This window comes from Eublepharis macularius, chromosome 17, assembly GCF_028583425.1.
Source record: "Eublepharis macularius isolate TG4126 chromosome 17, MPM_Emac_v1.0, whole genome shotgun sequence".
Taxonomy (NCBI): Eukaryota; Metazoa; Chordata; class Lepidosauria; order Squamata; family Eublepharidae; genus Eublepharis; species Eublepharis macularius.
In genome coordinates, this window is record NC_072806.1 from 24,659,237 (window position 1) to 24,686,608 (window position 27,372).

General features: G+C 44.1%; 1 protein-coding gene across 3 annotated transcripts; it reads left to right on the forward strand.

The window, feature by feature from the left end:
• The first annotated feature begins 310 nt into the window (after positions 1 to 310).
• On the forward strand, positions 311 to 26,688 carry EIF4H (eukaryotic translation initiation factor 4H). 3 transcript variants are annotated; one of them, XM_055001424.1, is made up of 7 exons: positions 312 to 441; positions 12,053 to 12,237; positions 15,322 to 15,386; positions 15,502 to 15,601; positions 18,377 to 18,442; positions 20,641 to 20,793; positions 24,635 to 26,688. In XM_055001424.1, the coding sequence occupies exons 1-7, from the start codon at positions 383 to 385 to the stop codon at positions 24,772 to 24,774; spliced, it is 768 nt and encodes a 255-aa protein (XP_054857399.1). In that variant the 5' UTR covers positions 312 to 382; the 3' UTR covers positions 24,775 to 26,688. The 3 variants fall into 3 exon arrangements, with proteins under 3 accessions (XP_054857401.1, XP_054857399.1, XP_054857400.1); XM_055001425.1 differs by having other exon boundaries at positions 20,644 to 20,793; XM_055001426.1 differs by lacking the exon at positions 18,377 to 18,442 and having other exon boundaries at positions 311 to 441.
• The last annotated feature ends 684 nt before the right edge of the window (positions 26,689 to 27,372 follow it).

A 27,372-nucleotide genomic window follows, 5' to 3' on the forward strand; every position in this document is an offset into this window, starting at 1 on the left:
AAAGACACATGTGCTCTATGGGTCCTCCCCATAGCTCAAAAGGGGAGACTGGACTGTGCCTCCTTGTTTCCTCTCCCAAACTGAGATCAAGGTGCAGCCTGCATGAAGCACGCATTCCCCCGCCCTCCATAGTCTCGAATCACTCTCCGTCCTTTTGCCTGTTTTAGTCTCTGCCTGGTGTCCCCCTCTCCCTTTCTTTTTCCGTCAGGCACCGCCACAGGCAACCCCGCGCCAGCGCACGCGCAGAGAGCCCCTGCGCGTCAGGCAGCGCCGCAGACAACCGCCACTCTTGGCCCGCTATATAAGCGGCGCGGGGTCCTGCGGCGCTCGCTCGCGCTTGGGGGAGGCTGTGGCGGCGGTGGCGGCAGAAGCGACAGCAGCGATGGCGGAGTACGACGCTTACGACGACCGGGCCTACAGCAGCTTCGGCGGCGGTCGCGGGTGAGCGGCGGGGAAGGGGGCCGCGCGAGGAGGCGCAAGCGGCGCCCGCTCCGGGGAAGGGGGAAGCGAAGGGTTTGCCTCGGGGCCTGGTCGGGAAAGGGGCGCGCGACGCGGGGAGGGGGATTGTGATGCGAGGGGAGGCCAGGAGGGGAAGGCAGTCGGGCCCAGCGAAGCCGGCGGGGAAGCAGGGCCTCTGTGGGAGGACTGGGATCCAGAGTAGCTGCATGGCGAAAGAGGGGGGACGGGCAGGGTTAGGGGTAGGATTTGGGTGAAGCGGCCCCCTAGAGACCCACAAGATCTTACGAGGGAGTAAGCTTTCAAGACTCAAAGCTCTTTTTCACATGCAGGTAAGGGTTGAACTAGGAGAGTTGGAAGAAAGCCTTTATCTCCCCATAATAGTTGGCAAAAGCCAAGTGAAGGTTTTCTGTGGGCTTTTAGATTTTGGGTTTTGTGTGGGAAGGGGATGTATATCTGGGTAGGAGGGATTCTGTTAGAGTGATGCAAGTGGGGAAGGAAGGGACCAGAAAGGGGTGTGTCAGGTATGAACATGCCCTGTATGGTGTAAATCTGTGAGATGGTGGAAGCAGAACCTGGGGGGAGATGAAGGGTGGAGCAGGCTCTTTCGATGGCACTGTTTGGTTAATAGGCAAGGGAGGGATTTTAAGTGGGCAGCTGTGTTGGTCTGCAGTAGAATACCAGGCTCTGAGTCCAGTGTCCCCTTAGAGACCCACAAGATTTTACAAGGAAATAAGCTTTCAAGACTCAAAACTCTCTTTTTCAGATACAGGTAAAGGTTTAAGTAGAAAGGTTTCTGCCCCAGCTGTTGGCAGAAACCAAGTGAAGAATTTCATTATAGTCTTTGGGCTTTCAATTTTTGGTTTGGGAAGGGGGTGTATAACTGGGTGGGAGGGATGCTCTTAGGGTGATACAGGTGGGAAAAGAAGGGATCAGAAAAGGGTGTGTGGGGTGTGAGTCTGCCCTGTCTGCACCCTGAGATGGTGTAAATTTGTGAGGTGGTGGAAGCAGAGTCTGGGGATAGCTGAAGGGTGGAGCACGCTCTCTGTGTTGTACTGTTTGAGAGCCAGTTTGGTGTAGTGGTTATGAATGACAGGACTCTAATCTGGAGAACTGGGTTTGAGTCCCCACTCCGCTTGAAGCCAGCTGGGCAGCCTTGAGTCGCAGCTCTCTCAGCCCCACTCACCTTACAGGATGATTGTTATAGGAATAATGACATACTTTGTAAACCGCTCTGAGTGGCCGTTAAGTTGTCCTTAAGGGTAATATATAAATCGAATTATTATTTTTATTATTGTTGTTAGTGGTGTTATTAATAAGCAAGGGAGGGATTTTAGGTGGGCAGCTGTGTTGGTCTGCAGTAGAACACCAGGCTCTGAGTCCAGTGCCCCCTTAGAGACCAACAAAATGTTGAGGGTGTAAGCTTTCAAGAAAATCTCCCTTCATCAGATATAGATAGAGGAACTAGAAGAAATTCTATATCTCCCCACCCCCAGCAGTTAGAATAGGGACAGGTGAAAACCAAGTGAAGGACTTTCTCATAGTCTGTGGGCTTTCTATCTTTGCTTTTGTTTGAGAAGGAGTGGTATGATTGGGGGGGATCGGGTTCTTGGAGTGATCCAAGGTGCGAAGGGAGGGATCACACAGAAACAAAAGGGGGTGTGTGGGATTTGAGATGAGAAGAACCTGCCCTGTCTGCACCCTGAGAGATGTAAATCTGTGGAGTGGTGGAAGCAGAATCTGGGAGTAGATAAAGGGTGGAGCAGGCTTTCTTTATTGCACTGTTTGGTCTGTAGGCAAGGGAGGGGTGTAAAAGGGTTAAGTTTAAAGGGAATGGGGCTGAAGTAGGATTTGGATACAGATCTTCTTTTATGACTGGGTAGGGGAGTCATGGTGGATGCGTGAAGCTACTTTGTACTGTGTGAGACTGTTCGTTTATCAAGGTTACTGTTTTGTACTCCAATGTGGAGTGGCTTGCCAGAATTTCAGGCACAGATCTTTGGCATCACTTGCTACCTGATCCTTTTAACTGGAGATGTTGGGGGTTGAATCAAGGATGCCAGGCAGATACTATACCACTGTGCCACTGCACCTCCCTTTAGTGTGAAATGGGGAGGAAAATCTGGGATTTGGCTGAGTCTAGAGGAAGGCTTTTTCTGAAGTAGTGTTGGGCAAAAGAGGTTAAAAAGGAAGGGGAGGGGGCCTGTGAGGGACAGCTTATATGTTCGTGGCTAGTTCTGAAATCTCTCATGCATGGGGATTAACTTAAAGAGAGAGTGAGTTTATAAACCAAGGGAAAGAACCCTTGAGCATGAGCATTAAAATGGGACTAACCTCCACCATCTCCCTTTTTAATTTGTTGTTTTTTCTTGCACAAACAATTTATTCTTAGGCAATAATATTATTCATAGGAACTGCCTGTAAATTTTTGTTTGAGGTTTCAGGCCCTGCCAACATAACCTCTATTTTCCTTCTCCGGCTCTTTATTTTGTATTGAGTTTTCTTGGGTGATGTTTGCTAAAACTCAAGAATGAATTGGGTAAGTGAGATGGATCAATAAAATATATAGCTGAGTTTAAAATAGGCCTGTGCTTCTTAGATGATGGAAAGCTGACATATTGTTAAATAATAAACTTGTAAAGTTTCCTGTGCTTTGTTTTATGCTTATCTTTCTCTTAGTCAGTTTGCTAGTAACTTGGATAGGATTTTCTATAACTGTAGAATAAATAAGACTTGCATTTAATTTTGTTGTAGGCGCTTTGGGAACTAGTGTAGTTGAAAAGTGACATATAACCGGAAACGATGAACAACCAGATAAGCATTTATAAAGTACTCTCTAGGGCTTGGAGTGGCACAGTGCAGACAGTAGGTGGAGTTGGAAAAACAGCTTGCCAAAGACAGCTTAGTGAATTTGTGGCAGAGGTGAGATTATAAATTGTAGCTCCAGGAAAGTCATCATTTATGATGATGTAGTTTGTGCTCACAAGGCATTCTCTTTGGGAATTGTTGGCGTTTCTGAAGTAAAATATATCCATTATCTCCACTCAGTTTAACTAGTTGCACATTTTGTTGACAGAAGGGTTGCAACACTGCCTGAAGACCCTCTTGAGCTTGAAATGAGTTGGATGATGCTACCGGGAGGGCCTACAATGCAATCCTGGGCAGAGTTCCAGTCCGTTACTTAAACTACAAGGAAGCGTTCTATTAAAGCCTTTTTTTGCAGCACTTTTGAGTTTGACTCTTCCAATTTCTAATCTATGAATCTTAAAGGGTTGCTGTTTCTGTACATAATGTAAACATAAACCATCAATGTATTTGAGGGCTCAGGGTGAGGTTCACGGGATACAAAAGTCCTGTTCTGATAAGTTGACCTGAAATTTTGATAGTGGAGCAGAAGAAATAGATGGGAGGGAAGAATGTCAAGGGCCAGATCAGTTGTATGTCTGTACTTTGTTTATGTGCAATCAAATTCTAAGGATATGCCAAGCATTATAAATACTTCAGATGGGCTGTATCAATGCCAGGTGTATGTGGAATGCCTATGGGAGGTCAAGGGAGCAGGAGAAATAAAAATGTTCTTTCTGAGGTGCTTTCAAGCAGAAGTAGCAGTGGTACTTGTGGGTAGGGGTACAGGTCGTGTGGTGGGATGGGGTGGGGATTAGCACCGTGAGATCCTGGGCATAGATGGGTCCATGATTCTTGAAGAGGGAGGTCCTGGATGGTTTATGATTTCCTCCTCAGAGGTAATGGTGGAAAATTAAGAAGGAAGGAAGCTGAAGTTGGTTTTCCTGTGTATGTTGTCGGGTTTATTCACATTCTTTACAGTCCACCATTCTCAGTGAGACTCAAGGCAGATTACACAGCGTAACTCAATACCATCAACTGAATGGGCAATAAGATTTGGATTGCAGAAGTCTGAAATCAGGCAAAAATCTGAACAGAGATGAAGTACAGTATAAGAGTTAATATGATGCATTAAATGATATAGAAGCAACAGACAGAACAAAGTATTCATGTTATTATAGTCCACAGTCTGCCAGTTACTTTTTGGTTCTGTGTATATGCAAATTATGGGTGGTGAGATACAGAACACCAGTTAAAGAAGGATAGTCTGAGAAGGACCTTGGCTCTGTGAAGCAGTTTAGGGGGTTGTTCTATGTAGAGAAAGGTTATTATGTTTTCGTGGCAATATTCTGGCCAGTTCTTTTTAGTGGTGTCTTGAAATGAATAGAGTGCAGTCAAGAGCACCTCCTTGGAGATGAAGGTAAGGCTACTGATAGTCAAAGGGATCCCCTTGAGAGTTGGAAGAAAAGGACTTTGTGCCAGATGATGTAGTGTTAACGTGTGGGGAGGGAGCCATACTTGGTGCTTTGAATTTTGGAATTACTTAGGGTTACTGGAGGTGGGAGGGAATTTCATGTACTTGTAGCTTACTTTCATTTCATGGTTCATCAAACCGATACTAAGGGATGATAGAAGCAGGGCTCATTTTGAGGGGGAACGCGCCAGAACGCAGTTCCGGCAGTTCCCCAAAGAGGTCACATGACAGGTGGCCCTGCCCACCTGACTCTCAGCTATTTTGGGCCTGTTTCGGCCTGGATTGGAGCCGAAATGGCCTGGATCGGGCCTCTGACAGGTGGTGGATCACTCCCGCTCAGCAGCGGCCCGATCCTAACCATTTTGGGCCCCTTTTCACCCCTTTTCAGCCCCTTTTTACCATTTTGGGCCCAATTTCAGCTCTGAATGGCCAGGATTGGGTCCAAAACAGCCAGGACAGGTGATGTCAGGGGGTGTGGCATAAGCAAATCAGTTATGCTAATGACACACTTCCAGTGATGTCAAGGGGTGTGGCATATGCTAATGAGTTCCTCCAGCTCTTTTTCTATGAAATGACCCCTGGATAGAAGTATGTGTAAAACTAGGATATGACGTAGGGTGGAGAAACGCCGTTATAGTGGGGCACTCTGGTCTTGATTTGTTGATGCTGTTTTTATTCAGAAGCTCCTGATAGCAGTAAAATGATGACAACTCTTGAAATGAGATCAGCCACTTACTAGTTTCTTCCTAAATGCTGACTGTAGTAGCCATTTTGTAGATTACTGAAATTGCATGGATCATCTGAAACTTGCATAGCCTGAGTAAGTTTTAATACCAGTGGAGGTCAAGCCTGAAAGAGGGGTACTCAATTATTGAAACCTTTCCAAAGGTGCCAAACTCTGCGTATTTATGGCTACTGCACTGTGCTGTTAGTTTCTAATTGCTTCATTGTCCCTTGATTCTCCCCCCCCCCCTCCATTTTGCTTTCAGTTAGCCTGTGTGAATTAAAGTGAAACAATCCGCAATTGCAAGGGTAGCTTTTCTGTAATTGCATAGCAAAGGTATTGTCTTCCTTTCTGGGCTGCGAATAATAGTTTTCAATCTGTGGCAAAGAACTTTTTTACTTTTCTGGCAAATTCTCTGTGTTGGACAAGATCTAATCTCTCTGAACTTTTGCAAATAGGTACTTTAGCTTTATAAATTCCTGAAACATTTACAGATGGGTATTCCTCTGGGAAAACAGTTTTGAGCTGAGATCTACACTCCACTTCTTCTTTCTCCCTTTTTGCTGAGTTTGTGGTTTGGTAGCTATGCTAGTGGGTATGAGCATTTTACATATTCTTCACTGTTCATCATTGCAGGCAATAATGGGAGCAAGCCTGGTTTAACCTTGGGCTCAAGTCCTTGCTTCTCCCTCACCACTTTCGCCTCCTTTTTCATCTGGCTGGTTCATCCCTTCTGTATTTGCAATATGCCTTAATTTGTTGTTTATCCTTTCTGCCCCCCTGCCCCCCCGAGCCAGTGTTCAGTTTTTGTTACATACTGCTGGCATCGGTTATAGGTTGGGTGTTAACAAGCATGTTTCAGGCATCTCTTTCAAGCATCTGACCAACATCAGGTCTTGAACCAGGGCTAGTGACTTGCCTAAGCAAAATCAGGGCCTGTGAAAGGTTACATAGGAGCGCCACCTGAGAATTTTGTTTCTGGTTCACAGGCGTATGGTTTCAGGAGGGTCTGCTGTTTTCATGCTGCGGTGATGACTACTCTGCTCATTATTGCTTTACAAAGGAAAGCATTTGTTTCCTGTGGAGTTGTAGCAGATGCAGGCAATCCATTGACAGGTATCTGCAAAAGTATGTCAGTTGTAAACTTCAGTTAAAGTCAGTGTTGTTTTAATCCTATTGGGTAATGTGACCTCTGCTTCCTCCCTTCCACTGCTCTTATGACATCTCTGGTGGGTACCTAGAATCTCATCCTGGCTAGTGTGTCCTTAGTGGTGGTGAAAAGTGCTGTCAAGTTTAACTAACTTACAGTGATCCCTGATAGGCAAGATACTAACTGGTGGTTTGCTATCATTGCCTGCCTCTGCGTAGCAACCCTGGTTTTCCTTGGTGGTCTCCCATCCAATTATTAACCAAGGCCAACCCTACTTGATGTTCAGAATCCAATAAGATTGGGCTAGCCTGGCCAGGGCAGCATGTCCTTAAGGTACATGTATATACAGTGTCTGTCATCAGTAATGTGGTGGTTGGAATTGGCTTGTCACTAGCTGCTGGGCGCAAGTAATGCCATCTTATCTGGGCATTTGGCCATGTGGTGATGCTGACCCACCAGGCAGATTCATTGAATAATTACTTAGAATTCAGCATCTCTCCTAAATCACTCATGATTGCTCATCTGGGTCTTATGACCAGGTGCCATTTCTGTAGCCTAGTTTCTGGAAGTTGAGCCGCCTCCCTTTATAGAATGACAGTGGTACATCCCATCAGGCTCTTTCCTGTGTTAAGAGCCATCTTATTTGTGTTGGTATGGAAAGGAGGAGACAGACCAAGACTGAAACTTGCAGCTTTTGTGCATGACTCATCTTACCTCAGCAGCTTGCTTTCATGGTTCGTAAGATGTAATTTGTCATGCACTTGGGAACATAGTGTGCACATAATGAGTTTGTAACACTGGTGGTATCTTATTTGTAGGTTGCCTGACTAGTGTGCATAGTAGACAGTCTTGGGCAAAGAGAATAGAACTTGATGCTAGAAGATGGCAGTTTTCTGTTTCTACTTCAAAACTCTTTCAGACCTGATTGACTGTCTATTCAATTGCATTAGCAACTTCCTCTGAAAGTGTAAATTCCTCTGAAAGTGTGAGGCTGTCAGAAGCGCACTCAGTGCTTGGAGGGACCATTTGTTCTCATATCATGCCTCTGATTTTGTTTCCTTCTCCTTTGTCCTGTACAATGTGTTACCCCTACCCAAAGAATACATCTATACTTATCCCCCCAATAGCAGTTAAGAGTAAGGAGATGATGTCTAACCATTTTCTTGAGGACTCTGAGTTGGGAACAAAAGGGACTCTGGCTGAGAATATAGTTTTCAAATCCCCTGACCCACGTCAAGGGTCTTCCCTCAAAAACTGCTGCATTTTTAAAGACACTTCAGGGGGTCTGGATAGAATAGAGAGGTCCAGTTGACAATGACATCTGCTGCCTTGGAACCTCATGGGGTGGGGGAATAAACTCCATGGCCCTGAATTGATTATGTTCCTGGGTTGGTTTGATATATTAAGTCTGCAAGCAACACGGTCCCAGGCATCCAGTCCTCTTGCTATTTGTGTTATTGTGCCTTTGCGGTCAAAACTTGTGTCAAGGGATGAGGGACTGGGGGGTCTGTTAGTGGTTGTATCTGTTGATCCTTAGTGTTGATATACAGATCTTGGAAGGTGGGTCTCAAGGCTATAGTCAGAGCCTAATGATCCAGGGCCAACATACTGACTCTCTCCTTTGTGTTAATGTCTACATTCCACCTAAACTTTTAAAACACCAGAGCACAGAAAATCTTCATTGTTATGTTCTGTCCCTTTGTTTTGCATGCCAAATAGAGCAAAAAACATGACAAACTTAATAAGTGCCATAATATAAGTTAATACAAGTTATGCCTAAGATTTTCTTAATAGTAATGTCTATTAGTTTTCCTCTACAGGTCTGGTCCCTTTCCTTGCTAGCTTTTATGGAAGTGCCGAACAGAGTTAAGAAATGTTTGGGTTTGGTCTGTTGGCGTTTGAGGCATAGGATTGATTTTTCTGGGCACCTCTGGCATATTGCTGTTAACATGAAACAGCTGAGATGTATTCCAAAGAATAAAATTAATGGAATGTGCCAAGCAATTTTTTAGGATGTTCCATCTTCTGCTTTCAGGCATCTCTTCTATGTTCCTGCATTGTATCTTGAATCCATTGCTTTTTGACTAAGCAATATTGTACCACTTGTCTAAATGATTGCTGCACTTGCAGTAACCAGTAAGCATTTTGTAACCAAATCCGTAATTTGGTTGTTAGACCGTTTCTCACATTGGTTGCAGAAGAATTGTCCTAGGAAGATGGCTGCCACGTAGGAGGCATTTTGTGTATCAATATGTCCTAAGTGTAGAAAATTGCCTGGATATGGCTGGTGGTGTATGCGATGTGTAAACTGCCTGTCAACATCTAAATGATGAGCTCCAACTGGCAGAGCCAGCTGGCAGGGATACTTTATCGTTTCAAATATTGTTGAGGGAGATGGAGTGGATTTACACAGTCTTGGTTTAAGGCCTGTTGGACGAGTTGATAAGCTTATTGCCATGTCTACAAAGTTGGTTTGCATTAATAGTAACTGTCACCCCTCAGATCTGTATTCATCATAATAAAACCCATAATGTTGAACATCCTGTGCTCTAAAACGGTGAGGCTCACTTCTCTTTTCCCCATTCTAATCATCCCAATTAAACATAAAGCAGATATAGTTAAAGGATATTAAGAAGGGTAGATAAGCAGAATGAATGATCCCCTTACTACACTGATACTCGGTGCTCAGGCTCTCTGATATACCATTTGTGGCTCGGTCATTGCCTGGTGGGTTTGTGGTTGCCAGATGGTTCCCACATTGAAACAACTTCCAGAGGAATAGATAAGTGTGAACCTCCTCGAGGTGCAGGTTTCATACTTCATGGAAGTAAATACTGGTCTTTTGGTTGATGGCAATTGCAAATATGGCTCTCTGCTGCTTAAATTGTTTTTCACTTATGTACTGGATGCTCATAAACCATCACTTATTTCAGTGAGTTCAAACCGTCTTATTTTCATGAGAACTTCATGTGCAAAATTCTGTTAAAACTCTTACGGATTGGATAATTGCTACACCTTAAAATCAGCCCAGCCACTCTGCGCACCTTGGAACACGCCCACTTCTCTCACATGGCTACACACAGCTAGGAAAGATTGATATGTCTTGACGGTCATACAGAGAGGTATTGTGGTATAATATCATAGATCCAGAGGAGTTAGCCGTGTTAGTCTGTAGTAGCAAAATCAAAAAGAGCCCAGTAGCACCTTTAAGACTAACCAATTTTATTATAGCATAAGCTTTCGAGAATCAAGTTCTCTTCATCAGATGTTTTGATTAGGCATCTGATGAAGAGAACTTGATTCTCAAAAGCTTATGCTATAATAAAATTGGTTAGTCTTAAAGGTGCTACTGGACTCTTTTTGATTGTGGTATAATAGTGTCAGACTAGAATTTGGGAGATAAGAGGTTCAAATGTCCGTTCAGCCATGAACTCATTGGGGGGGCCTTACGCTAGGATAAAATGGAAGAGCGGGAGTCACGCCTGTCACCCTGAAAACCTTGTAGAAAGGGCTGGATAAAAAATATGATAAATTGTTTGCAGTTATTAATTCCCATGGAAGAAATTATGAGAAATTCCACATTTCCCTGAAACGCAGTTTGAAACTTATTGGCTTGGTTTGCCAAGGCTACAGTTGGTGCTTGGAAATTGGCAATCAGTGCATTTGATACTTGTAATGATGAAGGCATACTGTGCAATTAAGTTGTCAATCATATTTTCCAATTTGTAGGTGAAGAAAGCTTGGTTATACTCTATGCTTACCTCCAGGGCACATGTCTATGTAAAGCATTTTATTTTTCTTGAATGTCTGTGTATGATGTTAATGGCTTGTGGCAAAGAGTAATTAGAAGTGTGACTTAATTACAAGCTTAAGCCAAAAAAGGAATGCCTCGTTTCTCTCCTCAAAGAACTTGCATGAATGATTCCTTGTGCAAATAAGTGGCAGGTAAGAAAAAGGAAGGTATGCTTGTATGCCAGGCCAGTGTGTATTATAAGAATAATTTAAGAAGAAATGTCCTTTCTTGTCTTTGATGTCCATCCAAGGAAGATATACTCCTACTTCCGCTAAACTATTCTCTCTAGTGTTTCTTGTCAAATCACAACCTTTCTTTTATCCCTGTTGTGTGCAAGTTGTGATGGTGATGTTGGGAGGAAACAACTGACATTTTGCAACCTCTGGGATTCAAACCTGGGTCTCCAAGGTCCTAGTCCAGTGCTCTAACCACTACACTATATTGGCTAGATTACATTATGTTCTCCATTTTATCCTCACAGAGACAACCCTTTGAGGTGGGTTAGGCTGAGAGTGTGTGACTGGCCCATGGTCATCCAGTGAGCTTCTGTAGCAGATATTAGTCAGTCTGACCGCTGTAATACACTGGCTATTGATAATTGTTTTTTAAAAATGTATCATTCAAGGAAAGGTGTCAACTCCGGACAACTTTTTAAATCTTTTTATTTTTATCATGAAATGCTAAGACCAGCCTACAGTTACATAGTCTCCCCCCCCCCAAAAAATAATTAAAATGAGGAGTAAGCAAAGCTGGGTGCTACTCATAAGCAAAAGTCAGTTTTGGAAGGCAACAGTACCAAGCAAGGAGCAAGCCGTTTGAAGGCCAGTCTTGCTTTACAGAGCAGGAAGCCAGCTAGCGGGCAGCATTCCCTAATTCCTACAAGTGACTAAGATGGGTGTCATGGGCAGCCTAACCAGTGGCTTTGCCACTGAAGGCTGCTTGTATCCTTCCTGTTTAGAGATGTCTGCAGTCCTAATGTAGCTGGCAGGAGGAGCTACGGTTACAAGTCCTCAGATATGCAGTAGCAGTTTTTTCTTCTGAAATACTGGCTATTGTTTGACCAGAGACCCTGTGCTAGAGAGATTATTTTCCCAACTTGCTATGTGAGAGCTTTTAACTCTGGATGCCAGCAGTTGAACCTGGATTCTTTTTCATGCAAAGCATTTACTCTCCTTTGCCTTTTCTTGCTGCCATGACTGTTGCTCCTCCCTTTCCTCTGTTTTCCATATGTAGATTCTAAGGTCCTCTGAGCTGAAATGAAATCCTGCCCTCAAGTCACAGTTGACTTATTGCGCCCCCCCCAGGGGGGTATTCTGTGAAGTGCCACTTTTTATTTAGCACCCTCATCTGCTTATACAGGGTGATAATGACTACCGTCCATTCTGTTTCCTAAGAAACCATTCTGCCTTGATGCATCTGAGTTTGACACGGACGTTTTTTCTCCCTACGAAATGTTTCTCCCAATTTCCTTTGTTTTCTTCTTCTTTTTAAAGTATCAGATGCCAGCTTAGTGCCAAAGGCACTTCACTGCAAATGCATTTTCCAAGTGGAAGCCAGCTGCTGCTCCTTCATCCTGCTGGGAGCAGACTGTAATCGTGTGCTTGTCAACAGGTCTCGTGGCAGTTCTGGCCTTGGCCCACGCAAACAGAAAGAGCTACCGACAGAGCCCCCCTTCACAGCATACGTCGGAAACCTTCCCTTCAACACGGTTCAAGGAGACATCGATGCCATCTTCAAGGATCTCAGTGTAAGGAGTGTGAGACTAGTCCGAGACAAAGAGACAGACAAATTTAAAGGTACGTGCCTCCATGTCTCCTCTTTATACTAATTTTGGAGGAGGGATGGCCGCGTCACTTTTCCGTGGGGAGTATCTAGATAGTAACTCCCTGGAACAACCTAGTCATAACCTTTTTGTGCCCTATAAGTAAGAACACAAATTTGTAAGCCAGAACTGACTGAGCAAGTATCTGATGACAATTGACTGTGCCGCTTTGAAAAAAGAACTCTGTTTTTTATTGAAGAAGGCTTTTCATTATAAGGTCAGCAACCAGAGGATACAAGCAGGAACATAATAACATGCTGGGGGGAAAAAGGATAGTAAAGCTGTAATTGTTCCACCAGCATCGTATGGAGTTAGTTGTATGCTGTAAATTAGCATAAGGTGTACAGTAGCGTAAGCAAAGTTTCAGCAGCTAGTGAAATAAAAAAGAAAAATTTTTTGAAGCAAAGCTTCAAGTTGGCGAGGAAAAATGGAAGCAACCGGCTATGCTTTGGGGGGAACCATTTTAAAGTATTTAAAAGTACCAGGGTTCTCATTTTGTGCCTCTTTAAACATCATTTATGTGCTTGTTAGCGTGCGCGCTGTCTCTCTGGTTTGGATAGCACCTTGAAGTTAACAGCACTGTCCAGCCACACCTTACAGATACTTGCATGCTTTATTTCTGGTGTAGTTGTTACTCTAATTGTGTGTTTTGAGTTAGATAACTTCTGTATCTGTTACAGGTGGAATAATAATTTGAGGTGGTCTTCATATAGAAAGCCTGCTAGGGAAAAATCCTGAGTCACCTTTTTAATTATTGGGAGCCAGTGAAGGCTCCCTGTTGAAAAATGCATGTGTTGAATTGCTAGTACTGGTCTAACCTTTTGGGGGAGCTTTGCTTTATTTATTTATTTTATTTATATTTTCAGTTTATGTTCTGCCCTCCCTGCACAAGCAGGCTCAGGGCGGAATACAGTATGATAAAAAGCATTAATGGTATAAATTATATTAAAACAGTTTAAATAACAGTATAAAACAACGTAGTATAAAAATAATATAAAATAGATAGCAGCACTCAGTAACAGGGTAAAAGAGCTAGATGGTGGATGCATCTGATCGGGAAGGAATCTGATCTCCTCTATTTGGCCAGTGGAGGCCAATCCCAGCCTCAACCATATGCCTACCAAAAGAGGGGGGCAAATCCGGTGGACCAAAGGTCAAAACTACAAAACCCACCAGAATTATAATTTTTGGTTTTAATTTATAAAAGTGCCAAAGTGCAATGCAAAAATGCAATACCAGTGAAATAACTTAATAAATACATAAATAGGTGTTCAAAATACAAAAGGTGCGTCCATACATTATATACAAAATACAATAAATGCAATCAACAATTCACAGTCCGAAATATAGGAGTAAAGTGCAAAGTTCCGGCGAGGTGGAAAAGCGCTGCTTGGTGGAAAGCCAACCGAGTGTCTTCTCATGAAGGTTCACAGTCCCAAAATAAACACATTATGGTGCCGACGGGGTTTAGCAAGCAATATTTCTATTTAACCTGTTTCGTGAGGCAAACTCACTTCATCATCAGGCATGAAGCAATTAGGACTGTCTATGAAATTCACAACAGTTCTATGCTCTGCTTTCCCACCGCTCCAGAGTTGGTCTGCGGACTATGTGGGGTTTAATTTCAGCCGACTCTGCTTCAACCATCCAGTCACAGCTTCAAAAGCATGCTCCAGGCCGGCCGTACATCAACAGATATAATTGGGTGTCATCAGCATACTGATGACCCCCAAGTCCAAAACTTTGCAGCAGCTGGGCGAGGGGGCTTGCTCTAGATAGTTCAGAGGGCAGAAGCATACAAGCTTTATGTCATGCTGTTGCTGCCGTTCCTATGTATAGCTTAACGAGGTTTTGCAAAGGTACGTTTCAAGAGTAAACAACATCTGTGCCTGCTTCCATGTGAAACATATGGTCATAATGGTATAAAGCATTTCAGCTTTAATTTAAGCAATCATAAGGAACTTCTCAACCTTCTGAGACTCCTAACTTTTGTTACTAAGGCTTTCCTGTTTCAGAATAAAACAAAACAAGTGAAACTTTTGGAAAACCTGAAACAGCTATGCTCCTACTCACATTGCGTTTGTGAAACACTAGTGAATAATAACACCCCATTTTTTCTTTTAAAAAACCCACCTTTATATTTTTAAATTAATTTTTAAAAAAATAAACAACAGTATTAACAATAATAAAAAACAAACATGAATAAGGAAAGAACTTGAACTGTCATAACATTGTATAGTAACAACATAGATCTAAATTGAAAAATTATACTAGGAATAACAGTGTAAAACCTCTTATTTATAACAATGCTAGTAAGTTTTATTAAATGACCATTTATATAAAAATAGATCAAAACTGGAATAGTTTGTATTAGGATTAGTCATATAGTCTGCAACTGGTTGCCAATCCTCCCAAAAGCTTGATTGGAAAAGAGTTGATTTGGAGAGCATAATTTGGTCTATAATCTTTTCCATAAGATAATGATCCCAAATCTTACCGTGCCACATTTTCAGTGTTGGGGGGTTGGGACTCTTCCAAACATTGCCTATCTATAGTTGCTTTGGAAGTGGCTAATAATACTGCTGTTATTTTACTTGTCCCTTTTGGTAAATCATATTCAGGCCATAGATTTAATAAGACTGTTTTCCAGGTTCATGGGAATATTCTAACAAGTAATATGTTCAACTCGACATATTACTTTGAGCCGGAACTGCTTTAATATCCAACTTGAGATGTTGGATGAGGAAGATGCTTGCGGTGGAGCACAGGAGTGCTTCTGAATTCCTTTTAAGTTAAATAGTTGCTCCTTTACATTGAATGCAAGCCAGTGCTTGAAAAAATCAACCCCCCCCCCCCCAGTAAGTATTTCGGTTTTTTCTGCCCCAGTGTTTGGCCATGGGGCTTAGCGTGGCCATGGGGCTCTCTCCACCTCCTCATATCCGGTGAGGTTAGCACGCAAGAACAGCTGATCCAGGGTCACTAGTGAGCTTCATAACTTCCCAGCAGTATATATGAAAGTTAGTTTAAATCAAATTTATCTTTTTTGTTTGTTATGTAGGATTTTGTTACGTAGAATTCGATGAGGTTGATTCGCTGAAGGAAGCACTGACATACGATGGAGCGGTGAGTGTGCTATATTTGTAAAATAGCTTTCAAGAAATGGTAGCAGCTCTCTGGAGTAGGCTATGTGAACCACAAAATCTCTCTTTTTCTCCCCCCTTCCTCTCCTGTTTGACAGCTTTTGGGTGACCGGTCGCTCCGAGTGGACATAGCTGAAGGCCGGAAACAAGACAAAGGTGGTTTTGGTTTTAGAAAAGGTGGCGGCCCCGATGACAGAGGTGATATTTTCAGTGAGGATTTATATGTGCTGCCCACTGGGATTATTGTGCTGATTGCCTCAAGCAAACCTGTCAGTGTATATAATCTCAAGTGTCAACAAATGTGTGTTGGAGGGGTGAAGGATTCTTGAGTTTTACAGGGTGTAGCACAGCTCTTGATGCTTGTACTCAGAACCAGGCAGATGAATGGAAAAGTAAAGTCCTTTTAGCTTGCATCCTCAAGGAACCAACTTTAGGGCAGGGTGGGGGAGTAAGGGAGGTCTCCTGTTATTTTTATGTTGGAATTACACACATTCCTCTTAGGTGTTTTTTCTCAAGGCAAATTCCAACAGTAGTTGAAACAATAAATAAAAAAGAGAACAATTAATGGTGTCACCAGTCCTGAAATGGGCAATAAAACCATCTCTGTAACCCATAAAGTTTCAAATGAACAGTAAACTCAATAAAGAGCAGAGCGGTGTGTGGACCAATCACAGAAGGAACCAATGTTTAACAGATGGCTTTGGTGAATGAAAATGTTTCTCCTGGTTCCGCAAACTTAACAAGCTGCGCACCAGATAAATTTCTCTAGGGAGAAAATTTTATGCCTAAGGTGCCAAAGCAGATAACATTGGTTATCCCTGGGTTTCATCCTCTCTACTTCAGAAGGTGGGACACACATCGCCTGGTATCTAATGGGACTCGTGAGTGGAGCAAACTTGTGCAACATGAGTTTCTTGCCTTTGCTTCCCAGCGTAGCCCCCGGGGGATCAGTAGGCTTTCCCGGAATAGTGGTGAACACAATGCATGTGGATTGGCAGCAGGAAGGAGAATTAGTGGGATTTCACTCACACAGACAGGTGTCCTTCCAAAAGTGTGTGTGTATGGGAGGGGAGCTATTGGATACAAGCTGCTGTAATCTACTTAACAGGTGTTACGTTCTTCAGATTTCATAGCAACCCAAAAGTCTGGGTTGGCATCCCAAACCTGGTTGTTTTCCTATCCCTGTTACCATTCTTTTATTTTATTAAGATTTATACCACATTGTTATATAACAGTTAGACCTTCAGATTGGAGAAAGTATTTCTGTGTTCCCCTTCTAGAGCTTAAATGGGATTATACATCTTCCAGCACATGCGGCTGTATTCTTGTTTGCTTGGAAGCAAATGTGAGATGCTGAACCTTCACCAAATGCTTAAAAACAGCTCACAGTTCCGCAACATGGGGAAGTGACCATGTGTTAAAAGCAGTGTGTTTCAGTAGTAATTCTATGAGGCCAATGTCATGTAGGGATCCAAACTTCAGAAGTATTCCTGCTCAAGTCATTTTTAATTGTATGCATTCAGAGGCAGGGCATATCTTGGGGCTGTGACTTTTACCCAGAGAGAGAGAGAGAGCATGTGTGCACGCAGATGAGTCACTAACTTACTGGGAAGTAGTGTCTTAAATACGAGATGCTAACTTTGGACCTACACTGAGTACGAACAGAGTTTTATTCATTACACTTACCCTGCCTGGCTCCCATCCTGGTGTGTTGAGAGGGAGATGTATAAGGGAAGACTCCCATCCCAGGCCTCACCGGACACCATCCTCCTTCATTTCAGCCCGGTTGTTTGCCTTATGTGTACCTTTTTGGCCCTCACCTGGGAGCAGGACACTTACTTAATTCAAAGGCACTCTGGTCTGTTAAGGGTACTCTTCCATTTGATCCACTGCTTGGACCAGTGTTTTTCAACGTGTGTCACACCTCCAGCACAAGGTCAGTTGCACAGTTGCCATCACCAATAATCAGGGTTTAAAAAAAAAAAAGTCAGAAAAAGAGAGCAGGATTAGAATGGAGAAGGGGGAGGATCTCCACATGCAAAGCAGTGGAACGTGCCTTTACTTTTGATAGGTGTAGTGAAGGAAGCGCACTGTCTCTCACACCTGCATTGGGGGCTGCCCCTGTTCTCTCCTTCAGTGTTGCACCACTCACGTTGCTTTGTTAATGAAATGTGTTCACACATGGTCCATTCCAATGGGAGGACAACACACCCAGCCCCATCAGCCCTTCCAGGAGGCACGTGCTTTCTCACTCCTGCAGAAACAACATACCTGCTCAAACTCCCTGTTCTACACAAAGTTACAGGAACTCCTAGGAAAGGAAAGGAAAGAATTGACTGGGTCCGATACTGTTAGTTGGGGTCAAAGGTGGATCCTGGGTGCACTGATATAGTTCATTGGGACCAATGTAGCTGCCAACAGTTGAAAATTATGTAATTTGTGGTTGACCAAAAGGAAATGTGTATATCTTCTACTGCGTACTTTACACAAGAGTCTTGGACTTTTCTAATGTTTTTCTTCATGAACCTGGGTAACTTTGTATTGTTCGTGAGGATAAGCACTCCCAAAATAGAGGCACAGTAGCTGACACAACCATGTGATGTGTTTTCTGTAACAAACCCCACAACTTCTCTAAGCTTAATGGTCCTCCTCCTGCAGTCAAGTGCCTGTAAGTGATTTCCGCACAGCTTCAGGAAAGAAGGAAGCTATGTACAGAAGTTGCGCCTGTCCTGAAGAAGCAGACCCTTGGCAGACCTCCTCACCGCAGCCCTTATGGGTTCAGGCATGGATGAGTCACCAGTCTGGCTCAGTTGCTGCAGCTCCTTAACTGTACCAAGGAGGAGATGAGCTCCCTTCAAGAGCCAAGCAGTCTTTCCTTCCCCAGGTTGCCAGACATTGCCTCTTCCTGCAGAGTACACTTGGAGGTGGGACTTCCTCTTTTGACCCATGCTTGCACTGTGGCTTTCCTTTTAGGCATGGGCGGAGGTCCACGGGAATCGCGAGGAGGTGGATGGGAATCCAGAGATGACTTCAATTCTGGTAGCAGTATTTCTACTCCTCTTTTTTTTTTTTTTTTTGTATTATTGAAAACTTTTCAAAACCATTCCTTTTTTAAAAAAAGAAATCATTTTGCTGGTTACACAGACTTTCACAAGGCGGTCTTATTTGCCATTAAGGTGGAATTCAGAGGCTTTATCCAGAAGGTTCCATTTGTGGAAGATTTTTACTGGCAAAAGTCGCAAGTGTGTTCTTGTGCGGGGAGAATGGAGTTGGTGTAGAAGAGTTGCTGTGTCTGTGGCCTGAACCTACACTGAGATAAGGGAGGGGAGCTTTTGTTTCCTGAAGCCCCAGGGCACAAATGTTGCAGTCTTCTTGACAACCCCATGTATATTTCTTTGTTCCTTGAAACGCCTTCAAAGCGGATTTAACCTTCATAAAAACATTCGAGATCGTTCTGCTTTGCCATTGATAGGATTTGGCGTATCCATCCATCTCTCTCTTTGCTTCTGGTACAGCAAGCAGTTCTGAATTCATTCACACCTCTGGTCGAAGAAGATGAGCCTTGATTGTTGGCTAACCTTTTGTTTTTCCTTTTGAAGTCTTAACAACTTTCTCATTGATCACAGCTTCGTTCCTGTAGCCGTATAAACAGGGAGTGGTTTGTTAAGGGAGGAGGGGCACAGTTTAGGCTTGCATGCAGCTGAGAGGGGTGAGGAGCTATCTCCCTGCGTGATGAGTCCCTGTACTCATCAGCCCTGCCAGAACAGTCCAAAGAGGCAGTATATAGCTTTTATTTAAAATCCTGTGTGGATTTTTTTTGCTTTACTGTAGCTCTTTTCATTTGCTCATGCCTGCATTCATGGGTTTTGTGGCAGTGGCGGGATTCTAACCCAAATCCAGATTGGCTTTCTGGCTGCTGTAAAGTTGCCAGCTGACCTGGAGAGAAGTGTCCTGTCCCTGTAATAGAAGCTTCATGTGTGGAAATGGGCTATTGAAACTTCTCATGGCACGGCGGTAAATATCACCTGGTAAATAACATCCTATTAAGCCTCTGTTAAAAGGGCAGGACATTTCTCTCCAGGCCAGTTGGTAATGCTAGGCTGCTGCGCCATGGTCTACTAGACCAATGGATAATAATAACAGTTCATTTGTATACCACTATTCTGGACAGATTACTGCCCATTTAGAGTGGCGAGCAAAGCCAGTGTTGTTATGCCCACAGTGAAGCTGGGTTGCTGTGGCGGAGAGGAGTGGTTCACCCAGGGGGCACCTGGGGAGTTCGTGGCAGTAGTGAGATTCCAAAGCGAAGTGGTGGCCCCCTTGCTCAACTGCTGCACCACACCAGCTCTGAGAATGCTGAGGGCATTGCATGTGCTGCAGACCATAAAATAACTTTTCATTTGGACAGGGCTGGTTCTTCTCTGCTTTCCTGTGCCTGGTGATTATGGGCTGCTTTTGACATGACTCCTTATATTTCAGACTTCGGTCTGGGCTTCCTCTTTATATAAAAATGGGGTCATTGTAGAGGTCAGTCAGTACCTTTATTGGCATAAAAATAAAGTCAAACATCGTAGACGTATGGGATAAATTTGGGTACGTGTAGCTTTTTATCACACCAAACCTGCTGAGCTTTAGATGCTCCCAGGCCAGGCAGTGGGTCCAGTAGCCCTTCATTTGGATTCAAGACCAGTCTAGACAAGGAACGGACGCTTGTCAGTCCCAAGAGACCTCCTTTGTAAATGCATTTGTGCCACTAAGTAGCACCAAGAGAGACCTTGCTTCCAAAAGCAAAACTAATCAGCGAGTGCTGCAGCAAAAAACCTAGCTTGAAATTCTCCGAAAGTGATACAGATCCTGATGAGATAGTCATTTCAGGGTAGCACCACTTCTCGTGTCTGCATTTTTAGGACATTGTGGCTCTCTCTGTTCCCTTTTCTATTTTGGTCCCCTTCTCATGATGTTTACATTTATAAGTAGGAGCTTGCTAATGTCAATAGTCAGTGGCCTGAAATAGCCTCTTGTTTGGTTATAAGTAATATGTTGTTCTTGTATCAAAATCTTACAATGATTCTCTGACACATGGGATTGCAGCTCGTAGCACCAAGTGACAAAACTAGCTGTCTGTGACACATTCCTACAGCTTCGGGCAACCTGCTGCCCTGTTCACCGAGCCCAGCCTTTTTCTGGATCCCGAGATATTAAAAGAGCGGGTGCTGAATCCCATGTTGCTTTTATAGCAGGCTTTCGAGATGACGACTTTCTGGGAGGCAGAGGCAGAACGCGTCCTGGAGATCGGCGAGGAGGCGGTCCACCAATGGGGGGCACTGGTCGCTTTCGGGATGGCCCCCCTCTTCGTGGGTCTTCCATGGATTTCAGAGAGCCAACAGAAGGTACACTGATGCTGGGGCTATGTTTCAGCAAAACTAGATGGCTGCTGCTGCTGCTACTAGTAGTCTTGTGGGCCACACTTGCTAAATGTTTTGAAGGGTCCATTCTTTTCCTTTGGCTTATGCACCCTTTAATGCTTCAATCCTATTCTCATGTGCAAATGTTTGGTCGCTCTGCCCCACCCCCTTTTTTGGGAAGAAAATGCCTACATGAGTTGAGCAAGTGTTTTTCTTACTAGAGGAATTCCTTCTTGAACTAGAGGAATGCTTCTTTTTTGATGAAGTACTTGGTAGCGGGTTTAGCATAGTGGCAAAGGGAACAAGTTGCAGTGTAGGAGGTTCCTGGTTCAAACCTCGCCTCTTCTGCAGACTCAAAGGAGAGATTTAAGCAGTTCTTCTGGAGGGCAGATGTAAGGGTTGCAGGAAGATAATATAGGGTGGTGACGTTCTTCAGATGTCCGAAGTGTTATACTCATGCTCCATTAAATCCTTGTATTTTTAAATTTAATCTGCCCAAGTTAACATGGAGCTTCTCTGTGATCTGTTGATAAGTTTTTAATGGATCGGATTAAGCCCTGAGTACGGCTCCCTCTGACCATGTCAGCCACCACCTGGCATGTGAACTGACACACTTGAGATTCAAGTTTTATGATCTGAGTTGGGAACTTGGCAGTCTTGGTATCCCAGTTTGCCTCCACACAAGCCCTAGCAAAAGCAGCACCATACATACCTAACACTGAAAGCATCCCCAGTGGGCAATGCTTTCCTCATCACGCTGCCTCCTTACAGCAGTTTATTGTGGTGTCTTGACTCGCCTGATCCTACAAGCCTGGTACAACGCCACTGTCGCCACCGCCATTGACCACGAGGATCTGTTCTCCACTTACCACCTTATAGGATTAAGCAAGAGGCCATATTTGCAAAGTGAATGTGACACCAGACTGACGGTAGCCGCTGCACATGGGTCCTTGGAGGAAGCGTCTTTTCAAAACGTGAAAAATAAACATCCTTCTGTACGTGTCCTCCTCTGTGGCCTGGGTAATGGAAGGCCCTATTTGGATTTGAACTGGTTTCCGTCTTGCATGTAGATTTCTCTGGTTCCTGCTCATGACTTAAGTCTTTTATTATTACCCTGCAGCTGCCAGCCATTTCTAAGACAAGCCTCTGAGGTATTGGCTCAGACTCAGCTGCTGCAGGACAAGGAGGGGATATCAGTAATCTGAGAGTGAGCTGACACCCTGGAGAACATACAGACCTTCACGGGGGTCATTTCATAGAAAAAGAGCTGGAGGAACGCATTAGCATAACTCATTCGCATATGCCACGCCCCTTGAAATCACCGGAAATGTGTCATTGGCATGATTGATTTGCATATGCCACACCCCCTGGCATCACCTATTCCTGGCTGTTTTGGACCCAATCCTGGCCATTCAGGGCCGAAATTGGGCCCAAAATGGAAAAAAGGGGCTGAAAATGGCTGAAAAGGGGCCCAAAATGGTCAGGATCGAGCCGCTGCTGAGCGGGAGAGTGATCCACCACCCGTCAGAGGCCCGATGCGGGCTGTTTCGGCCCCAATCCAGGCTGAAATGGGCCCAAAATGGCCGAGAGTCAGGTGGGCGGGGCCACCTGACGTGACCTCTTTGGGGAACTGCCGGAACTGTGTTCCGTCGTGTTCCCCCTCGAAATGAGCCCTGGATCTTCAGTTTGCCACCCCAGTCAGAGTCTTGGGTTGCTTGGCTGGAGAACTCGCCTTGAGACCTCTAAACTGCAACCTCTTCCCTTGTGTGCCTTTTTCAGTGTCAGGCCTGCTTCTTTTAATTGATACACTGCATACATTTTTTCTTTTTCTTTGTTTACCCCTGTGAAATTAAAAAGTGTAAATGCCTACAAGCAAAATGAAAATCCCCGTGTATACTGTAGTCATGCAGCGTGTTTTCAAGAATATGTTACTTAAAATGTGAATAATTTTTGGTAATGATCAATATAACAACAACAGCAACATCTGATTTATATACAGCCCTTAAGGACAACTTGACGCCCACTCAGAGCGGTTTACAAAGCGTGTTGTTATTATTCTTCCTCACGACAATCACCCTGTGAGGTGGGTGGGGCTGGGAGAGCTCCAAGAAGTTGTGACTGACCCAAGGTCACCCAGCTGGCTTCAAGCGGAGGAGTGGGGAATCAAACTTGGTTCTCCAGATTAGAGTCCTACTGCTCTTAACCACTACACCAAACTGGCATACTCATATACATAATGTGTATGATTCACTATTGAATAGTTTCCATGTTACCAATTTTAACGTGATGCTAAAACATGGTGCTAGCCCTATTATGTCTGTGTCTGCCCAGTAATACTTTTTTTGTTTTCTGTTAAGTTTCTTTTATTTACTTTCAGCCCCCCCCCTACTTCTCAGACTGTAGAATCTAAGATGCTTGCACGAGGCTCGCACAGCACTTTGCAACTCTTACCGTCTCTTTAGTGTTCACTGGAGAATTGCTAATACACTGAAGTAGATTTAGATAAAAATCTTCATGCTACAGATTTGGCACGAGTCAAACCTGTATTCAAAAATCATTTCATTCGTTCCAAAAAAGAAAATGCTTCATGGGTTTTCCCCCCCACAAGCTCCTCAATTTCCAGGTTTTTAATAGAAACATTGAAAAAGAAGTCCAGGAAAAACACAGTAAAGCATAGCTCCCACTTAAACGTTTGTTTTCTTTTTTCCTTCGCATTTCTAGCTACAGTAGTATAAAGACTGCCTTTTTTCTGAATCTGTTAGAAACATGCAGTTCCCTTCTCTTTTAGCAGGCTCTGTGAGTTTGTTTTTACTCTTGGCAGCATATTGTGGAATAATAATCTGTATGTCACTGTTTCAAAGCACTTCACACACACTACTATCTTCACAAGCAACATTGTTAGGTAGACTGGGCTTGTATTGTCTCCATTGTTGCAGATTTGGTGCAGGGAGGGGGGTGGGAAGCGGAGCTTGGTGCTGAGGCTGAAGAGCGGTTTGCTTAACGCTACTTAGCGAGATGGTGACGGGTGACGTTTGAATTGGGAGGCCCTTGGGTTCAGCTCCTCCTCTTAGCCACTTCACTATACCATAGGAGGGTCAGGATACAAGGGGGTTCTTTAAACTGACATAGAGCAAAAGGAATCTAATTTGGTCCAAACTGCCATCTAGAGACCAAACAGTGTTTCTACAATCCAGCAGCATTTCATCCGTTTCAAATTATCCAACATCTTTGTACTTGTGATATTGCAAAAGCTGTTGTGATAGACTTCAGGAATGCCTTGGATTTCTGTGAAGCCCTGCTGTGACGGGAGCAGAGGGCCGTTTTAAACTAGTGTCCTGCTTCCTGCAGAGCATGTCCAAGGAGGGCATGAAGGCGGCATCCTTTCCTTGCCATTGCTTCTAAACAACAGTCTTCTAGAGCCACGAGGGTGGTGGATTCCAGAAGCTAATCCTGGATAGCCTAGGCAAGCCTGATCTCGAAAGCTAAACAGGATTGGCCTTGGATAATAATCGGATGGGACACCTCCAGAAAAGGCCAGGGTTGTTCTGCCGAGGCAAACAATGGGAAACCTCGCCTGTTAGTGTTTTGCATTGAAAACCCCAGCAAGAGTTATATCAGGTATGACTTGATGGCACTTTTCGCCACTGCTGCCAACTTAGAAGAAGCATTTCCTTTTTCGTTTGTCCTGGATCAACTGCCTATCAGTATCAATGAGGCGCCCAATGGGATTGTTTTGACCTGTGTGCGCGTGCGACTGATTTTTCTCCTGGGAGCTTGTTTACTCCTTTTGCATCTCAGACCTGTCCATCTCTCTCTTTGCTTCCAGAGGAAAGAGCCCAGAGGCCCAGACTCCAGCTCAAACCACGGACGGTTGCTACTCCCCTCAACCAAGTAGCCAACCCCAACTCTGCGATCTTCGGTGGAGCCAAGCCAAGGGAGGAAGTAGTAAAGGGAGAACAGGAATGAGGGGGCGACATTGGGGCGAAATTGGGGAATGGGGTTGAGGGAGGGACATGGGGAGGGTGGGAAGGAAGAAAATGCAAGACAGCCCAGAGTGTCTCTACCTGTGCTCGAACATTAACCCTGCGGCCACCGTTCCTGTCATCTGACACTTGTCCTCCTTGAAACAGAAATGGAAAAAACAAACAAACCAGAGCTTGTGAATGCATGTCAGCTGTTAACAAGTGGTTTTTAGTACGTTCTTGGCTTTGCTGTATTTAGTGCCTGCATTGTAATAAGTTCCTCCCTGCCCGCCCCACCCCGCCGAAACCGTGGTTCATGGCTTTTAGCCACTAAAGCACTCCCCTTTTTCACAGATGTGGACTTCTCTAAACTGAGGTGCTTCTCCATCTTTCTTCCTCCAGCTTTTCTTCCAAGACCCACAGGTTAAGTCTTGAGGCCTGTTTACGTATCGTTCCTTCCAACTTGCGCGGTGCTTCTCTTCCCACTGCACGTTTATCCCTTTCTGTGGCCCTCAACTCAGAGTCCCAGCCACGTGAAAGACACTTGAGCCCTAGAATACTGCTCTCCATAGAATTAGATAGCTTACATAAATGATGAATTAAAATAGGATCACCACCTTGGGTCACATGGCACTATGGAATTGATGTGAAGTTGTCAGTTGTGGGGTTTTTTTGCAGGCAGCTTTAAAAGATGTAAAGATTTGGAGTGGCTACAAGAGCAGGGAGGGGTATCGGAGCTGAGATCCCATTCAGAGCACATTACCTCTGCCTGTTCTAGATAGACCCCAAATGTATCAAGCTTAGAGTGGAAGGCCTTTCTTGCAGTCTTGTCTTGCCCAACATAATTCTTCCTTGCACTCACTGGTCGGTGCTATAAATCAGTGCCTACTCAAGCCCCCAAGGACTGCCTCTTCCAGCTTTTCAGTTTTTAAAACACACTTGCTACCAGCTTTTTAACTAGTTTCTTAAAACCAGTAGTTTTATTTTGTTTTATTTTGGCTTCGTTTGAAGGAGTGTCTGGCCTTTCCCACTCTGGAATCGGCCTCCGTGACTCCCTACTAGATTTTAGTTAACCCTTCCCTCCCAAATTGGCACTGAAGGATGCAAAGGCCTGATTAAGCATCTCCCAAAGAGATAGCACTAAACTGAATCTCCATACCTGAAGGGATATTTTGCTCTGCTGGAAACTTTGAATGCAAGTCTGAGGGAAAGGTAACTGGACAGTTGTGTATAAGTCGAGAGGGGAGAGCATCTTTTGTTAAGGTGTCCACATCAGCCCTGGTTATAAGGCTTTTAGTGTTCATTCTGGGCAAGGTGGCTGCTTAACACTACCAAGGATAGGGTAGGATGTCAAGTTGTAGTGGGAGTTTGCTCTAGTACAGATTCTAGAGCTCTACACTGCAGGGGTGTGATAGCCCCCTCTCCCCCACTCCATTAAAATAAGCCATGTCCACTGTGTAAAAACAGAAGGCGGCGGTCCAGTTAGATTAACACAATAGATCCTCTCTGGAAATAGATCAGTCTCAGCAATGTATGGAAGTAGAAATATCTCTTTATTCTCCCACTCCTATCTTAAAAGCTATTTTTTGAAGATAAGAACCATTTGATTTAACACTAATGTTCTTTGACATGCATTTTTGTGTGGTTGTGTTCCAAACAAAATCCATCCAATAACCCTCTCTTTTGTTCAAAAATGTGGGGAAGACCCCAAGATTTTAAGAACCCAAACAAAACAAAAAAAGACTCCCGTGCAGAGCTCACTTAGAGTCGATACATTTGACTTTTAAAATGTGTAAAAAAAAAAAAAAAACCCAAAAAACCTTCCAGACACTTAACACATTCTGCTTCATGATAAAGTAAATTTATGGATATGGTATTTTGTGAATGATCTTTTAAATAAAGAAAACATTAAGTAATACTTGAGGCTGGTCTGTTTTGAAATTTGTACTTATTTGGAGGGGGGAAAGTGGAGAGACTCGAGTAACAGGAGAACAAAATACTGCCAGACTCCCCAGTGACAGAAGAGCCGTTGCAGTGTCGTGGTTGTTGAACTAGAATTGCAGAGAGACAGGTTCAAATCTGTGTGAGAGGCGCTGGCACAATCATAGAGCCCTTGCTGGGTGCGCAGGAGATCTCTGGCATCTCTAGTTGAAGGTGTTAGGGGGAAATGGTATAACGTGGCTGGGGCTGCCCTCGCCCTAATGGGAACGTCTCACGAAGGATGCCTGCAAGATTTGAGCTTAAGATCATGACCTGGGGTCTTCTACCCTTTTAATAAAAATTTTGTAATATTTAGCCTGATTGAAAAGTTCTGGTGAGCTTGAAAACTTGCACAGTAAGTTGTGCCGCTTTAGGTCAGTCATAATACAAGGTGTTACGTGGATATTGTTCTTGTTTTTTGCATGGATGAATATAGCTGTACAACATGAGGACAGTGCAGCTGTTGACGGCAAGGCTGGAGCCCTTCACTTCCTGTATGGTAGCGAGCGGGGGCGGGGGGGGGGGTCAGGAGGAACTGCAGAGAGGTCAGAATGGGCATCATACCTCTGGTGAGCTGCAGAAAGCCTTTTGCATATGGAGCCTCTGCAGCTAACTTAGACAG

Bases quoted from the DNA above. Each gene is read 5' to 3' on its own strand.
- EIF4H (XM_055001424.1), top strand. From the start codon at position 383: ATGGCGGAGTACGACGCTTACGACGACCGGGCCTACAGCAGCTTCGGC. The intron at 442-12,052 runs GTGAGCGGCGGG...GCTTGTCAACAG, and splicing joins AGCTTCGGCGGCGGTCGCGG to GTCTCGTGGCAGTTCTGGCC. The intron at 15,602-18,376 runs GTGATATTTTCA...CTTTCCTTTTAG, and splicing joins TGGCGGCCCCGATGACAGAG to GCATGGGCGGAGGTCCACGG.